The sequence below is a fragment of the Alosa sapidissima genome, chromosome 20 (assembly GCF_018492685.1).
Source record: "Alosa sapidissima isolate fAloSap1 chromosome 20, fAloSap1.pri, whole genome shotgun sequence".
NCBI lineage: Eukaryota > Metazoa > Chordata > Actinopteri > Clupeiformes > Clupeidae > Alosa > Alosa sapidissima.
This window is the reverse complement of record NC_055976.1, coordinates 5,291,924-5,309,085: the sequence shown is the minus strand read 5'-3', so window position 1 is coordinate 5,309,085 and position 17,162 is coordinate 5,291,924. Positions and strand designations below refer to the sequence as shown.

Here is a 17,162-nt window from a genome sequence, read left to right as displayed (position 1 = left end):
CAACATAAAAGTCCTTAGCAAACCAATATTTTTGGTTACATATACTGGTTTGGGTAAGGACTTTTATGTTGAAATATCTACATGTGGCAGCCATATTGGATTTTTTCATTAGTGTTGCTAGCTTCACACTGCTGTGGTTTAGTGGTTCACCAAAGCTTAATTTGCCCATCACTAGCTCTGATCATACCAAAGATGGTTGATTACGAAGATACTTCCTGAGAGGCTATTTCCTGTCCCTGGAAATGTAGGCAAATAGGGTAGCAGTAGTACACGCCCCGCACGAGGTACACGCATCATTGACATATTTGAAAGGCTTTTTAGAAGACTTACGTGACTTCAAAAAATATAACAATCAACAGTGTGTATTTTCTTTGCCTCTCCTAGCGAATGCAACATTCAAATTACTACTCAAAAAATTATATCAAGAGAAAAGTGGATATTGAGGGGTAAAGCTCCATAGACCTCAATGCATTCTGCACTCGCCTGCGAGCGCCCTCAAGTGGAATCTGAGGAGGAACTGCAACCAGTCCAGAAACCGGAAGTAACCAGACAGTGCCAATTCTCTTCCTATTAGACATTCTCTGACTGAACTCCACTTTGCCCTCATAGACATGAACTAGGACGACCCATCTTGCTACGCATTAATTATCTTTGATCATACTATGGCGTCTCAACAACAGCCTGGTGTTCCTCCTCAGGCTGCAGGTCTTCAGCAACAGCTTAGTCAACAACAAGACTTTGATCCTGTTCACCGTTTTAAGATGTTAATACCACAGCTAAAGGAGAGTCTTCAGGTTAGTCCATTGTTTGAGTGCAACCACGTAACTTACCAGCTAGAGCTAGCTAACTTATAGATGGTAGTCTTTTTGTTCAGCTGACGAACGGTACGGCATAGAACTTAACATTAGACATTGAAACTTGCCAATATTGAGATGTGATTTAATTAGCTAAGTAAGTGAAACATCGTGCATATTTATTAGCCTACGCCTGAAGTAGAATAATGTTAGCTGGCTAAGTAACGAAGCTGCTAGCTGGAGAGTTAGCCACTCTTCCTTGTTACTGTCATGTGTTTCTGCCGTAAATGTTTGGGAGGGATGACTTGGACAGTGGCTCCAGAAACCGCCGTCCCGTCTTGCTATCCGGAGAAATAATCGTTGGTCACATTTTGTTTAGATTAGTCTCTTGTCTCCTTTTAAAACTCTGGTTCACCGTCATTGTTATGGTTTTTGTGTTCCGCTGTATTAACTAACCAACCTGCGTTTTTATTCATTCTAACCAGAATGTCATGACCATTGCCTCTTTGAACTTCCAACACAACACAGCAATTGACAATGGAATGTGAGTATCCTCATTGTTTTGATAACGTAAAGAAAATGCAACGTGCTAACATCACTACCAGAGGTGGAAAAAGTACGAAAATATTGTACTCAAGTAAAAGTACCAATACCTTGATGAAATATTACTCAAGTACAAGTTAAAATACCGATCTGAAAATGTACTTAAGTAAAAGTAAAAAGTAGTTCATTTAAAATGTACTTTAAGTAAAAGTTACTTAGTTACTTTTTTTATAGGGGGGGGTACCAGAACAACCAGTTTTACCAGAGACTTTCTAATGAGGAGATACAGCACTCAAAAAATCCTCCATAGTAATGCATGGGGTTAGTCAGTTGTATACAAAATATCACAACCCTTCCGCAGCAAAACGTTGACATGTGAATACATTGAGCCAATCATGTGGTGTGTTGTAAAATACATTGAGTGCCATCGTGCCAATCATCTGTTGTGATCTCGCTGCTGGAGCAAGATTGGTGTCGTGAAGCCTTACGCACACGCATTTCTGCCGAAATAGATGCACGATAAGTGCCCAAAAAGTTTTGCAATATGGCCGCCGAGTGGAGTGGAGGTACTTGCCTGAAAAGGACTTTGGTCCTAGCTCGAGTTGCTGCAGCCAGCAGCTAAGGCAGCCATGTTCATGCTCCTAGTGTGTAGCGCTGTAGCTGCAGCAACTCGAGCTAGGTAAAACCGATTGTTTCAGTTTTGTTCATACCGACAGTACTCGGTGACGTTGAGAAATGGAGATCTATGTGAAAAATCACCGGAGTTCTCCTTTAAGTTTGAGCAGTAGTTGATTTTCAAAGTTAGTTGCACTCATCCTTGCGTCGCTTTGCAATGAACAGTAATCCAGCACAACTGAAAAGCCCCTCACAGGCAGCTGAGGCAGGCAGGCTAATGTTGAGTTGCAGAGAGTTTTTTTATATTTGGAAATGAGCAGAAGGTTCAGCAGATTAAAGGGGCGTCGAACTAGGGGGGAGAGTGGGAAGTATAGGGCCCCAATGGAGGAGAGGGCCCTTGAAAAGTGGAATACAGGGGGCACAACATTTTCACCAGGCATTAATAACTCAGGTAATCCACACATAAAAAATCCAAACAACTCCATAAGTAGTCATGTGTAATGAAGTGGAATAACACAGGGAAAAAGTATTGAACAAGCTAAGAAAAAGCACTAAGGCAAGGAAAGGGAAGGAACGAGCTGGAATCTGTAAGTAGTTAGAGTAGTTATCCTTTCTATCTGTGCAAATTAATATAAGCTTGGTTAGTAGCCTACATATTGATGGGCTATAAAAAGGTTTTTCATTACCAAGGTGTCACACAAGAAACATTTCATGATGGATAAAAGCAAAAAGCTCTCCCAAGACCTTTGCAACCTTATTGTTGCAAAACATATCAATGAAACTGGTTACAGATGCATTTCAAAACTTCAGAATCTTCAGTAAGCAGCATGGGAGCCATTATCTGCAAGTGGAAGAAACATCACTGCATCATCAACCGGCCACGCAATATTTCTGACCAGGGAGTCAGAAGGATAGTCAATTCCAAGAGCCAAGGACCACTCGGAGAAAGCTCCAGAAAGACTTGAAGGCAGCCAATTCAATTAAATTCAATTAAACAGTTCTGGAAGTAACTAAATATCAGGATTCACAAGAGGGACCCCTGGAATCTGTTTAGAACAATGGACCAAAATCACACCTGATACTGTGACTAATACCTTTTGTCATACAGGAAATGTCTTGAAGCTGTCTAAAGGCTTTTCCACAAAGTATTGAAGAAATTTCAGTAGGCAAGTTCAATACTTTTTTCCTGTATCATTCCACTTTAATACACATAACTCTTATGTTTTGGATTTTTTATATGTGTGTTAATATAATGTGTGGTGAAAATTTCGAATAGACTCACTGGAAGTTTAAGTTAATTACTGAAAATATATATGACTATATGTCCACCATATATTTATTTTACCTGAATATTTTAACTTCAAAAATGAATGTCAGACGAAATTTAAAGTTTGACTGACTGGATTCTGTATACAAAACAGTGAAAACTGTCTAAGGTCACTCTCACTCTCCCTTGCCAAAGAGCTAAATGGTTTAGTCCGCCTTCACGATTCATAAGGTAGTCTATCTTTTGTTTATTTAGTTGAGCATCGCTAGTAGTGGACCGCTAATTGTTGTGCTGCTGGTGCAATGTCTTTCTCCAAGAAAGCCAAGTCAGGTTATTAAAAAGAGAGACATCAAAACGAGGGGAAACAACTGCTAATAAACTTCTTTCCAAAGAAAGGTGAGCACAAACGTCAAAACACGAAATCCCATGGTGTTTGCTTGAATATCTCCGCTCTCATTAGTGCTAAAACGAACTGAGACAACCCATTGAAATAGCGGAAAATACACTTTCATAGGTTAGGCTACACATGTAATCTGATGCATTTTGTGATCCAGCTCCATCTCCCATCACTTTCAGAAAGACTGCATGGCGCCAGCTTGATTCATGTCCTGCTGTAGGCTACATGCTGATCATTATCACTAGGCTAGTGGTTTAGGGCGGGATTACTTTTCTCTCCCTTTCTGTTTTCGTTAGTCTTAACTTTTTTTGTTTACTCAAGTAACGGATGGGATTTTTGATGTAGCGAAGTACAATACTTCGCTCAAAATGTAATCAAGTAAAATTTAAAATACCGATTTTATAAACTACTTAAAAAATACAAAATACACAGAAAAACTACTCAATACAGTAACGTGAGTAAATGTATTTCGTTACTTTCCACCTCTGATCACTACTTATTTGTGTCAAAGTGGTTGTTTTCAGCTGTTTGTTTAAATTGTGTATTTTACTGTAATGTTGCTCCCCCTACAGCAAAAGCAATGATGCAGCAGTACAGCGTTTTGATAAGAGTCTTGAGGAGTTCTATGCTTTATGTGACCAGGTGGAACTCTGCTTGGTAAGTATGCAAAGGTGGCTTATATTCAAAAACATATGTAATCGTGCATGTCCATTTTTTTTTTTGTGCCTCACCTTTAACTTATTGAATAAACAGTCTAGTGCTGATGTTTCTCGGCCCTTTGCAAATGCTTAGTGCTTTATCTTTATCATACAAGGTGACCACATAACCATCATAAGTACTTGGGGAAAGTATATAGTATATAAGTATATATACTCTTTTGATCCCGTGAGGGAAATTTGGTCTCTGCATTTATCCCAATCCGTGAATTAGTGAAACACACTCAGCACAGTGAACACAGTGAGGTGAAGCACACGCTAATGCCGGCGCAGTGAGCTGCCTGCAACAACAGCGGCGCTCGGGGATGATGGTAATTTTGTTACCATAGATTTAATAGAGACCCAGTCAGACTAATAGTATGAAAAATCAGGAACAGAGTTTATTTACAATGATGCGCATCAAGGGAGACAGCATGACTTCACCTAAAGATCCATCAGCTGCTCTAACTAGACAAGGAAATAGTTAGGGTTTAAGTATCCTTCCAGGCTGACAGGAGATGGCGTTGTTCATCCCATCTCACGTGGACTACACTGAATCAGACTCTGATAAGTGGCAACCTGGCAATCCGGAGCAGATAGCTACTGACGCAGCCATGCAGAACAGTGAAACACTGCAAAGTCATAATGTTCCCGCTTATCTCTAAATACAGTCACACACAGATATACACAGGGACAGTACAGATATCATACAGTCATTACATAGAATCATACTTTTAGTATCAAAGTGACCCACTAATGAGAAATGCAGAAAATTAAACCACATATTGGAATATTGGGCATAATTTTCTATTCCACTTTCTCTCAGGGAGCAGTGAGGGGTTACAGTAGGTGCCTTGCTCAAGGGTACTTCAGCCGTGCTGACTAGTCCGAAGCGCTAACCAGTAGGCCACAGCTGCCCCAAAAGTAATCCCAGCAATGTCTCAAAGTAATCCCAGCAATGTCCCAAAAGTAATCCCAGCAATGTTTTTTCATGTTCCCGAAACATCATGTGTCACACAGTGGGATGGCAGTTTATTGCTTCAATCTTTCAATAAATGTATCCTACATGTTGCATTCCAAATTCGTATGTTTTTGTTATGAGGACATGATTTTTACTTTATAATTTTGAGTTATTGTTTGGTGAAACTATGTTGAAAGTGTATCTGCTGTATATTCTATACAAATTAAGAATTTAATTTATATTAAACTACATGGCATTTAAATGATCATACTGTACATGACACTCCTGGTAAGTTTCCAGTGTGTGACCTCTCTCTCACTCTCATTCTCTAGCGGCTGGCCCATGAGTGCCTCTCTCAGAGCATTGACAGCGCCAAACACTCGCCCAACTTGGTCCCCACAGCCACCAAACCAGACACAGTGCAGACAGAATCTTTGTCATACACCCAGTACCTCAGTATGATCAAATCACAGATATCCTGTGCAAAGGACATCCATAATGCTTTGCTGGAGTGCTCAAAGAAGATTTTGTCTAAGAACCAGCAACAGGGGATCATGTGATTATGGACATGTATAAAATGTGTTTGTTTTGTCATAAATGTTTATTTACATTGATCTTTTTTTAGTAATAAAACACAGATACAGTTGTGCCTACTGTACTCTTTACAGCTTGTTTGTCTTATTCTTCACCAACACTGAACAGTACAGTTCCTTACAAAGTAGCAAGACTGATTTGCCTTCAACACATCAAGATTTTTTTTCTGTTATTACTCTCCTATGTTGATTGAACCTCTGCAGCAGCCCACTTTTAACTGTGTGTAATGCGATGAAAATAACCTGATTTCTTGTGATTGTCTAGCAAGCACAGATATCTGCTTACATTTTCATCACGAAAAAGTGCTGTAGTAATACTATAAGATTAGTAATATGTATATATTTCTACTACTATTATTGATGACTATGGTATTCTAATACCTCATATCATTCCCTCTAGGGTTCCTATACTATAAGATTCATATCTATAGTATTCCTGTAATATTAGAATTTGGCCCAAAATACTATAATATTCCTAGTCTCTTTGGTTAGGGTTTCAATAAATTGCAGGCATCCCAACCTGCAGAAAGTATTTTTTAAAAGAGGTAGCGTCTAACCTAACCTCTCACCCCACGTGTATCACACAAACTTCTCACTTCCAAATTCCTATATTTCCGGGAGCCAAATTCCTATATAAGTCCGGGAGCGGCGAGTTCGATGACACACAGCATGCAACACAGTCACATGATGGCACAAGAGAAAGTATCTTCCTTGTTTATCAAAATAGACTGTCACATGTGCTGTGTTCCACCACCGGGGTTACATGAATTATTTGTCATTGTAATGAGGGGAAAATAAATTAATTGGCACGTTACTAAATGATCATATCATTTTGCCATGGTAAAGTCCCTCTATATTCTGTGATCTACGACTTTTGGTGTTGTGTTGAACAGCGGTTTTCTGTCCGCCTGCACCCTAGAGCTAGTGAATGGTACATTCCAATGCTGTTTTAACAGAACATAGCCTCCTCCCTGTTAGCGCCTAACAACTTTGATTCTAGAAGGAATGAATTCATCGAGACTTTGTTGCGCTATTTGGACGCTTTTTACCGTTTTGCTAACAGGATGTCTATATGGGGTTGGTGATTTGTTTTTTACGTTCTTGAATGTTTTAACATTCATTGCCACAAACATATCAATATTGTGTACTTTGTCCTCCACTGTTTGCAACCTACTTCCTGCATTTGTTGTAGATAAACGTAGCTTTTTCGCAGTCCATAATGAAAAAAAAATAACATCTGTAGTTTTGTTGTTTATTTCTTGTAGCAAACAGAAGAATGCAAGACTTCCATGTACCCACCTAAAGGGCCGACGTAAGTGTCCATGCAGTCTGTTGGTTAAACACGTTGGTAGGATTCCGTAGGCTAGGCTACATCTTTATCAACTTCTGTCTAGGTTCAAAGGATCTGTCCAATGGTATACAGTAAATCTAGACGAGCCTCCTGTTACAAGATGGGACGGAGTGATCAAGGACAAGAAAAACGAAGTAGGTTGAGATTTTAATAGAGACTGCAGAAGCTGGTCATTGCCGTTGTTAACCCGCTTTATTTAATTTGTTCACTTTTAGGTGTCAATGCTCTGCATAGCTAAGTGAAAAGTGCATTGTATCAAACTTTCAAACTAATGTGATTGTGGTGTACGCTTTTCAGCTTGTAGCAATGATTCAGGCCATAAAGGTGCTGGCTAACAGTCTTGTTCCCAGTGGAAAACTCATTGACTTGGTGGACAACGGGTTGGTAAGTGACAGAATTATGAATCATGAAATATTAGGCCTACTGTTTGCATGTGGTAATTAAAGACTTTAAAGAAGTCTTTTATTTAAGAATAAAAATATTTTTATTTATTTTTTTTACTTTTCTTTCTTTTTGTCAGCCACCGCTGTTGGGCTCAATGCCCTACCCTTTTAATGAGGAGATTCAAGGGATATCAACTGCTTCGGGAGTTCCATTAGGAGAAGTTATACTCTTCAACATCTTTTATGAGGTTTTCACTGTATGTACATCAGTGGTAGCAGAGGACACGCATGGTAAACAAACTGTAAAACTGAAGTGTAATTTGTCCTTTTAGCATATTGGCTTAACAAAAAAAATGACATCTAGCACTGACTGTCACACATGGTTTTGTCTCCAGGAAATCTATATCATGGACGAAATTTGGACTTTGGTTTGTTAATGGGGTATGGCTTTTTTACATTCATTCTTGGTAAAGTTCGTAACTGAAATGCTGGTGGATCACCTGTCTGAAATACGTTCTTGCTTATGTATCAGATGGAATCACAAAAACCATTCCTGGGCATTAACAGACAAGCTGAAACCTCTCGCTGTAAATATTGACTTCAAACGAAACAATGTTACTGTTTTCAAGTCCACCAACTTTGCTGGATATGTTGGCATTTTGACCGGTGTCAGACCTGTAAGTATACAATGATAAGAGTGGGTATCTTCAAGTTCCAACCTCTTTCAGGCAGTGAAATGTCAACAATATGTTTTCATCTGCAGAAACTGTTCACCCTGACAATGAATGAACGTTTTAACTTTGATGGGGGATATGTAGGTCAGTGTCTAAAAGTACATTAATATATTTGTATGTTGATGCAGTGCGTTTCAGTATACCAAATCAGGAATGATTGTGGAATTATATATATATATATATATATATATATATATATAATATATATCCTGGCATGCAAATGTCCTGTTTTTGGTATTCTTTTCTAATTTCAACAGGGATCTTGGAATGGATTTTGGGGAACCGAGACGGCATGTGGATGGGTTTCCTAACACGCTCCGTCCTAGAGAATGCTACCAGGTGCAGTGACGTTTTGAACACTTCTGTACTTTTGTAATTTCATTTCTCCCTGGGCCCTGCAAACCAGATCTGAGAATAGCACTACCTTTCCTGCCTTGCTTTCTGTGTTTAGTTACGAGGACGCCAAAAAACAGCTCACCCATACCAAGTTACTGGCTCCTGCTTACTTCATTCTTGGGGGGAACCAGACTGGACAAGGCTGCGTGATCACCAGAACCAGAGTTAATGCCCTGGATGTTTGGGAGTGAGTACACCTCGGAGAGCGTGTGAATTTTTTGCTGACTGGTTGATTGTTTTTTTTTTTTTTGCTTTACTTATTAAGCCATTATCTGCGGAATAATCCTTCTCTCCTTCTTATTCTAGGATTGAGCTGAAGCTTGGAAGGTGGTACGTGCTGGAGACCAACTATGATCACTGGGAGAAGCCTTTCATCTTGGATGACCGCAGGACACCAGCTATGAGGTGCATGAATAAGACGACACAGAATGTGAGTATCAATCTTTTTATTACAGGCCAGTTGAAGTGTGTTTAGACACAATTCAGTCAGATCTTGAATTCTTTCACCTAATATCTTGCACATCTCATTTCTAATTTTACATTTGGTGCAATTCTGATTTTAAAATTAACATTCCTTTTTTTCCTTAGAATATTTCATTTAAAACATTGTATGATGTTCTTTCAACCAAACCAGTCCTTAACAAGGTAAGAAAAACATCAATTTAAACTTTTTTTCCAGTATCTTGTATCGTCCCTTTTCTCCAGAATGTTGCTTCAAACTATACTGATGTAGGCCTTCCCCTTTGTCCTTATATAAAATTTTGTCTTTTCAGTTAACTACCTACACCACCCTGATGGAGGTATCCACAGGCAAACTGGAGACTTTCCTCAGAGAGTGCCCAGATCCCTGCAGTCCATGGTGATCAGGGCTCAAATACCCCATTCACCTTGTCTGTCGGTACACGTGGCACTATTGAAGGTTGTCTAACGCTAAACCTCCTCACCACACAAGCTTGTGTCCAGGTCCCCAGCCATATCCATTACCTGTCACTACTAAGTGATGGCCAATGCAGTGTTTGTCTCATGCATTCTGTACTACCTCAATATGTCACAGTACACACTTGGCTTTTGACTACTTGTGTATTAATCTAATCATTTCCCTTGTATGCCTTTGTCAAATTTGTAAATATACTTTGATCTGTCTAATAGCTTTGGAATAAAAAATATTTGTGACCTTGAGTTTGTTCTGTTTCTGTTCTGCACAATAACTGGTATTCCTTGAGACTTGTTAACAAAATGCAAAACTACCCAATGCTGCAAAGAAATGATTCAGTCCTACCCAGTGCTCAAAATGTGAGACTCATGTCTTGACCGTTTTATTAGTTTCTGCATTGTCTGCAAGATCAAAATGCCACACACTTGGCAAGAGTTGGTAGGTAAAGTCCTGAGTTTGAGTAAGTTATTTACTCTTCATAAACTCATTTGAGAATGGTAGTCATGAACTAAATATGTCCTGAGATATCTTAAGATATTTAGGGAATAATAATAATAAAACTTTCTTGTCGTACATCCACAATACCTTCCCTGTGGTACATATGGTTTTCATTTGTTTCAGCTACATTTTTCCCATTCCCCTTTTATCTCCATATCTGTTGCTAATCAGGTATCCCATCTCTGTCTCCATTCACACCAGATTGTTGAAAGTTTTGCCTTTCAGGCTTTTTCGTGTATACTTCTATGTACAATTTATTAATTAAAATGTCAAGCTATTTATATCTTAATGCAAGAATGAAGATTTTAGTCCATTTCTGTTAAAAAATCGTTTTTGAACACGAGATCATGAGCTTGTGTTTGGTCTCTGACTCTCCTTCAGTAATGACTCAGCATTTAGAACTTCTCTTCTCTCTGCCAGGATTCTATTGGATGTTGAGACATAGTTTTGTCTTTGTGGAGAGTGTGGACAAGATTGCGTCTTCACTAGTTCAAGGTTTTGTGCTCTCCACCATTTCACGAAGAGCCACTTGAGAGCAATATACCTGTGGATTTCATCATGGTTAAGATTAAACCATCAGTGAACTTTCTGATTTTGATTTTGTTTATTTTGAACGAATCCCACTCTGTAAGTATGGACTATGAAATAAGAGTAGATGTTGTCTTTTCCATTGCAATTCCTGGTATCTACTATTACATGAATCTGCTGGATATACATGATCAATCTATGCCTTGTTCAATAACCACAAACTGAATGTCACTGTAAAAATAATTTCTTTGGAATGGGAAAGGCCCGTTCTACCAGCATTAGACACCAATGACCAGGTGATGTATTGCCTTTGTCCTGTCCTGTCCTGTGCGTGTGGTTGCTGTGTTTGAGGACAGTTGATGTAGAGCCTCTGTCCTGTCCTGTGCGTGTGGTTGCTGTGTTTGAGGACAGGTGATGTAGAGCCTCTGTCCTGTCCTGTGCGTGTGGTTGCTGTGTTTGAGGACAGGTGATGTATTGCCCCTGTCCTGCCCTGTGTGTGTGGTTGCTGTGTTTGAGGACAGGTGATATATTGCCCCTGTCCTGCCCTGTGCGTGTGGTTGCTGTGTTTGAGGACAGGTGATGTATTGCCCCTGTCCTGCCCTGTCTTGTGCGTGTGGTTGCTGTGTTTGAGGACAGGTCCCAGACGAGTGCCAGCAGGAGACAGAGAGGCTCCGCATTCAGCTGAAGCACTTAGAGACTCGTTTTCAGAAGCAGCAACAGCAGATCCAGCGCTTACGCATCCTGAACGATAAGACATCTGCAGATGCGGATGAGGTTATTGAGCTGCCTGGGCAAACCGAAAACACTGGTAAATTATGCTTTTCTGTATGTGTAGGTACTGAGGGCTTGATTTGTTGAGCTATCTGTGATCATTATATATGAAGTTCACACTTTATTTCAACCCTAGCTTGTCATTTATTCATCAGACTGTGCACAGATATTTAACAATGGCAGTAAAGCAAGTGGATTTTACATGATCAAACCCATGAGGAGCCCATCCCGGATAAAGGTGTACTGTGACATGTCAGAAGGCGGTGGCTGGACAGTCCTCCAAAGACGCACAGATGGCAAAGAGTCTTTTGAGAGGTAAGAAGAGGCTGTGATTGGAAATGTTAAAGATTAGGGCAAAAACAAAATGTCAATGTCCTTGATCATGTAACAAGACAAGATGTTTTCAAAGGGGATGGGATGACTACAAGCAGGGCTTCGGAGACATGGAGTCAGCAAATGGGGAGTTCTGGTTAGGGAATGACAATCTGTATTATCTGACTTCACAAGGTAAACTCATTTGAAAAACATTGAAGTGCAATAGCACAAAATGAAGACATATATATATGCTATAGACAATGTAATTTACTGATTCAAATTTTTACTGTGTAGCTGATTATGACCTAAGGATCAACCTGGAGGATTTTGATGGGGCCTGGCGCTATGCAGTCTATGAGAAATTCAAAGTTTCAAGCGAGCAGGTATTGTTTTGTTGACCTGCAGATTTGTATGATCCATTACAACCATATAATGTTAAGATACTCTGATTATAACTAAGGAAGGACATGGGTAATTATCTTCTCCTATTTTAGACCTGACAATCACAGTAATTTAATGAATAATATCTCACTAAAAATGTTCTTAAACTAAATTAATTTACATTACACATTTTAATCAATTAATAGTGTAGGCATACCAGTTGACATGTAGATTCTTTCCAAAGGAAAAATATCAGTTGAACTTTGGGGAGTACAAAGGAAATGCTGGGAACTCTCTAGCAGGAAGCTACCATCCTGAGGTCCAGTGGTGGGCCAGCCATCAGGGCATGAAGTTCAGCACCTTTGACAATGACAACGATCGTTATGATCGCAACTGCGCCAAAGAGGACAAATCTGGTTGGTGGTTTAACAGGTATACTATTCCATCTTTAACACTGCTCGCTGTTTATAGATCTGTCACTTTCAAATATCAATTTCACTAAAATGGTTGTTTCATCTTTTGCCACCAGATGTCACTCTGCCAACCTGAATGGAGTGTACTATCAAGGTCCATACAGTTCTGTGACTGACAATGGGATAGTCTGGTACACATGGCATGGATGGTGGTATTCCTTGAAGTATGTGGTCATGAAGATCAGACCATCATACTTTGAGCCGAATGAAGTGTAGTGGCAGTTTACACAATATCATCAAGGGAGATCCCAGAATGTATCCTGTAATAGAAACAGCATCTATCATAACTGATTAGCCATATAGTTAATGTAAATAACATAACCAATCCCAATCCCTACTATGCACTTAATAAAGTTATCAAGATTTAATGTATCTTGGTTTTGCTATCCAGTAGGTAAATAAAGGTGTTTTATCAACAGTATATCAGACAATGATAGAATCTGTTTAACATCACATCTTGGTAGCCTACTCCTAACAAACAGATGGAAGTGAAAGCTGGCTAGGATAATCAAGCAGGTGGGCAAGATCATCAGCATCCCACAAAAACAGCAGACATTTCTGTACATTGAGGCAGTGGAAAGGAAATCAAATTCCATCCTCCAGGATCCCTCCTACCCCCTCCACCAATGTGTTTTGAACTTCTACCATCAGGCAGAAGATACAGTGCCTCTCATTGCCTTCAATCAAAGAAAAAATTCTAACATGGCAACATGTTGGACAATAAAGCTTTTTGAATCTTGAATCTTATCTTATTTCAGATAGGCTACAGGGTCATGGTAACAATGCGACTAACTGGCCAACGTAGTCTAGTGTAGCAGGTCGGACGGGGATTTGCATTAAAAAAAATCCAATTGGGCTACTCTGCAATGCAACGTAATTAAATTTTCTCATTAACGTGACGCCATCATCCATGCAGGTGAAGAGAGGAAGACTTTAAAAGTAGCCACCAGGAGGCTACATGCTATGAATTTGCTCTACAGCGAAACGTGTGAGGATTCACCGAATAACTGAAATTACATCCAATTGTTAAGCAGGTGCTTATTAAATTCAATTAGTCTGTCTACATGGCGTAGACATAATGAATAAACTGGGATTCGAAAATTGAGATGCCGGCATTCAATTGAAACAGGTAAACTTGAACTATCCCAATCAGTATTTCTCTTCAAGGGCTAGCCTACATGCTCATAAGTTGTTGTGGCAGTTTTTATCTGAGCTTTAAACAGGGCATCCATCGCTTCCCTGAAAAGTGTTTTTGTTAACAATAGGCCTAGTCTACTTGGCAAATTGCTAGTAGGCCTAACTTAGATGTTGAATTTTCTCCCCTGGAACTCCACAGCTACTGAAATTGGTATGGAATCAATGTTTGTCCAGCTGAGCTCAGTTTACATCATGGGCCAGTTTTGGCAAAGGTTTGATGTGCCATTTTACTCATTGTATAGCCTACAGAACTTTCATTCGCTTCTTCTTATGTCCCATACTTGTCAGAGTAAATGTGCAGAGTGTTTAAGAAATGTGCCATCTTTATGAATAACGCGTAGAGTGTACATATTTGGTTAACTATCCTTAGTATCCGGTGATTGATGACTGATAGCTTTTGAAGACAGAAGATGTGTTTTTCATACATTGCCTTATTTGTGGTGGCCCACCACAATATCAACATTCACCACCACACAATGATTTTCTATGTTGTATTATTTAAATTGTACAATCACCTACCACCACAAATAGAACTCATTTATGTGGGTAACACTGGATAGAGAATGTCAGGCAGTCCTAGTAGAGCAGATGATCCTGTCAAGGTTTAGGACCCACTGTTTACTCTCCTGACTTGACCTATGTTTAGACATGGTGGCAGGGCAGGCCATCAGAAACAGCTGTTTGATGTGTGGTGGTCAGGTGCAGAGGACAGCTTTGGGCGGTACTTCATAGGAAGTAGGCTTAGCCTCAGGGTGAGGAAGTAACCTATATGAGCTCATGAGAAACTGGAGCCTGACCAAGAGAAATTACTTACTTGAAATAAGTACTCACCATAGTATTGCCCTACAGTATACATAAGCTGCTTGACAGGGATTTGAGGGAGCTTGTTCCCTCCTGAAAAGTTTCACACTGGCAACAGACTTTAGGTCCTTGGGTTGGGGTCTCCTTGAGACACTTTATCTGAAGTTAATCCAATAAGGATAGTGTGCTTATGTAAGAAATGGGGGGTCTGGCTTATGTGTGGCAGTATTGTAATAGTATAGACTATACAGTGTGTGAGTTATTTACTTGTGGGTCTGATTTATCTGTAAAAACTCACATTTTAAAATGCATTTGTCTGTTTATTTTTAATAGTTCTAACAAGCCAATCCAGAAAGATGTTTTTTTGTGTAGGGAATCTCTCTTTCACAGTGTGTTGTTGTCACTGGGTTGTCTTTAAGATTAACATGGGGCCCTGTGAGCTTGCCATTGCTCTCTCTGGGAGGTAGGTCAGAGAACTGTGTCAAGGACCTTTTAGAATCTTCCAAAATTCTCGAATGCCAGTAGGTGTTGGCATGTTGCTTTGAGGATTTGAAGCCAGTGTGTGGTGGAGACAACCCAGTGGTGAGAATGTCCACTGACATAAGAGATATCATAACTATTTTTAACACTCCAAGAACATAATTATACATCTGTATCTATATTATAATGTGCCAATGTAACTTAGCACTTACCACTGGTTCCCTTACTATGTACTCTATCCCTTAGCCCTATCTGTATCAAGAGTCTCACTTGCATGCTGAAGGTCATTACATCTTAATAGTTTGGAGTTGCTGAGCTCTTCAAGTAACAACTTTACAAACATATGATCTGATGCATACTGAATGTTAGTTTGTAGTCACACTGAAATTCCAGAAAATCCAGAATAAATCTAGAAATTGCCTCATCTCTAAGAAACAGAGAAGGAAGCTTGGCAGAAAGGACAATAGCTTGCATTATTCATGTCTGCTCTGAAGTATCACATTTCCTCTTTGCAATACATTTTCAGACTACTTATCCTCAATGGTTCATGGGGTAGGACTGAAACCCCTACTAATGCAAAAGCGTATTTCTTGATCTTGACTATTGCTCACGCAGAACAGATTAAGAATGAGAGATATTTGTGCAATATTCTCTGAAGCTTTCATCAGGTTCACCAGGCTTGCATAGAAATAGCTCCCCTGCAGAAGTCAGAGATTGTTGTCATGGATTGTACGATCCTGGAGACAATAGATTTCTACTGGTGTCTGCCAAGTGTGCACTGAGATGGTGCTCCTCCACTTAGATCTAAAGACCTTATTTGGATTAGGCAGAAATAGAACTGGTCTTACTGCCACAGGGTTAATTCTTGGGCTGCTGGTTTACAAGTTCATGCCCTGGCTCCCTATTATATAATTGCAGTTGCAGGAGGGTAGTTCGCCAGTGTTGGCAAAACACTGTACTCTGATGCAATTAATCTAATGGGCTTAATCATCTTAATGCATTGCAGTATCAAAGGAAAAGCCCTAGCACTTGCAGTGTTTGTCATTGGTGTTTCCTTCTGCTGATCATGAGGGATAGGTGGCACAGATGCCATTGCATAATTGTCTTATTATGTAAAACTGCAAGCAGTTATCTGCAAAGTGTCTTGAAAAGGTCCTTTAAAGTCCTTTTTGTTACAGTACCTCCACTCTCCAGTATCACAGCCTATACAGCTCACTACATTTTTAAAGGTTTCTGAGTAGTGTTTGTGCATTAATGCATGAGGATCAAATTGTTTTCTGTGGTTTCAGTTTCAAGTCCAGGCTATACACACACACACACACACACACACACACACATGCTGATTTTGGCTGGCCACTCCCTCCTCCACAATACCCCCCCCCCTACACACACACACACACACACACACACACTGAATGGGCTTAGGCATGGATAAGGTGACCAGTTCCTCTCCCAGTAAACTTAACTCTAGGCTAGCAGCACGTGGAGCTGACCAAAATCCTTAAACAGCCATGAGTGCATGCAGGCTCATCAGTGTGAGTGCGGCCGGACAGCCTGGAGGTATGTCCCTGGACTGAGCAGCACTGCTGATGGGAAGAGACAGGCTGGATGGTCACTGGAGCCTGGAAAAGTTCCACTGCGTAGCAGAATATTACTGATGCTCCACTAGGTTTGAGTGAGCGGGAAGAGGGAGCGTGGGGTGGAGGAGGAGGAGGAGGAGGAGGCGGGAGAGCGTATAGCCAGAGAAATACTCCGTGCAGAGTCAGACATGCATGGGAGTATGTTGAGTCTGCTGTAGAGCTTTGCGCAGCGATAATGGGATTGAAATGGCAAGAGCAAATCCTGATGGATGAAAGTGAGAGCCAAGTGATCCATGGCAGCTCTGGAATATGCTGTTAGACTGGTATGTATTTTAATGGCTGAACAAGTTGTCATATATGGAATAAAATAGGCGAGTAGATTTATAGTGGCTATCTGCCTGAGTTTGGTGTGTTGTTGAACTGTTGTTATGGCATGTGTGATCTCTCTGTGATCTCTTTGCAGAAAGGATTTAGC

The 17,162-nt window shown here is 40.1% G+C and overlaps 4 protein-coding genes across 8 annotated transcripts in view; all 4 read left to right on the top strand.

Moving 5' to 3' along the window:
* The first annotated feature begins 575 nt into the window (after positions 1–575).
* med29 (mediator complex subunit 29) lies at positions 576–5,937 on the top strand. The gene is made up of 4 exons (XM_042074511.1): positions 576–794; positions 1,280–1,338; positions 4,189–4,273; positions 5,605–5,937. The coding sequence occupies exons 1-4, from the start codon at positions 663–665 to the stop codon at positions 5,830–5,832; spliced, it is 504 nt and encodes a 167-aa protein (XP_041930445.1). The 5' UTR covers positions 576–662; the 3' UTR covers positions 5,833–5,937.
* An 862-nt stretch (positions 5,938–6,799) lies between these two features.
* Positions 6,800–9,908, top strand: LOC121694319 (acid ceramidase-like). The gene is made up of 13 exons (XM_042074433.1): positions 6,800–6,942; positions 7,131–7,177; positions 7,260–7,350; positions 7,514–7,600; positions 7,737–7,890; positions 7,995–8,040; positions 8,132–8,276; positions 8,363–8,417; positions 8,591–8,672; positions 8,785–8,916; positions 9,036–9,159; positions 9,318–9,374; positions 9,503–9,908. The coding sequence occupies exons 1-13, from the start codon at positions 6,871–6,873 to the stop codon at positions 9,590–9,592; spliced, it is 1,182 nt and encodes a 393-aa protein (XP_041930367.1). The 5' UTR covers positions 6,800–6,870; the 3' UTR covers positions 9,593–9,908.
* Positions 9,909–10,604: 696 nt separating this feature from the next.
* Positions 10,605–13,371, top strand: fgl1 (fibrinogen-like 1). The gene is made up of 7 exons (XM_042074373.1): positions 10,605–10,788; positions 11,326–11,497; positions 11,616–11,775; positions 11,870–11,967; positions 12,070–12,158; positions 12,401–12,588; positions 12,686–13,371. Exons 1-7 carry the CDS (start codon positions 10,720–10,722, stop codon positions 12,843–12,845), a joined length of 936 nt encoding a protein of 311 aa, XP_041930307.1. The 5' UTR covers positions 10,605–10,719; the 3' UTR covers positions 12,846–13,371.
* Positions 13,372–13,583: 212 nt separating this feature from the next.
* The window catches only part of mtus1a (microtubule associated tumor suppressor 1a), a 33,110-nt gene continuing 29,531 nt past the window's right edge, over positions 13,584–17,162 (top strand). For 4 of the 5 annotated variants that reach the window (XR_006025720.1, XM_042074367.1, XM_042074366.1 and 1 more), the window contains exon 1: positions 13,584–13,758. The gene's annotated coding sequence lies outside the window, so the exon portion shown is untranslated. Of the gene's footprint in view, positions 13,759–16,893; positions 17,011–17,162 lie in introns of those variants that run through there. The other variant, XM_042074365.1, reaches the window with a different exon arrangement.

What these genes read in the sequence shown, in the direction of transcription:
- fgl1 (XM_042074373.1), top strand. Translation starts at nt 10,720, where the DNA reads ATGGTTAAGATTAAACCATCAGTGAACTTTCTGATTTTGATTTTGTTT. An exon ending in GGCAAAGAGTCTTTTGAGAG is followed by an intron (nt 11,776 to 11,869) that starts GTAAGAAGAGGC and finishes ATGTTTTCAAAG; the next exon opens with GGGATGGGATGACTACAAGC. An exon ending in TCTGGTTGGTGGTTTAACAG is followed by an intron (nt 12,589 to 12,685) that starts GTATACTATTCC and finishes TTTTGCCACCAG; the next exon opens with ATGTCACTCTGCCAACCTGA.
- LOC121694319 (XM_042074433.1), top strand. Translation starts at nt 6,871, where the DNA reads ATGAATTCATCGAGACTTTGTTGCGCTATTTGGACGCTTTTTACCGTT. An exon ending in TAACAGGATGTCTATATGGG is followed by an intron (nt 6,943 to 7,130) that starts GTTGGTGATTTG and finishes TATTTCTTGTAG; the next exon opens with CAAACAGAAGAATGCAAGAC. An exon ending in GGTAGCAGAGGACACGCATG is followed by an intron (nt 7,891 to 7,994) that starts GTAAACAAACTG and finishes TTTTGTCTCCAG; the next exon opens with GAAATCTATATCATGGACGA.
- med29 (XM_042074511.1), top strand. Translation starts at nt 663, where the DNA reads ATGGCGTCTCAACAACAGCCTGGTGTTCCTCCTCAGGCTGCAGGTCTT. An exon ending in AGCTAAAGGAGAGTCTTCAG is followed by an intron (nt 795 to 1,279) that starts GTTAGTCCATTG and finishes CATTCTAACCAG; the next exon opens with AATGTCATGACCATTGCCTC. An exon ending in ACAGCAATTGACAATGGAAT is followed by an intron (nt 1,339 to 4,188) that starts GTGAGTATCCTC and finishes CTCCCCCTACAG; the next exon opens with CAAAAGCAATGATGCAGCAG.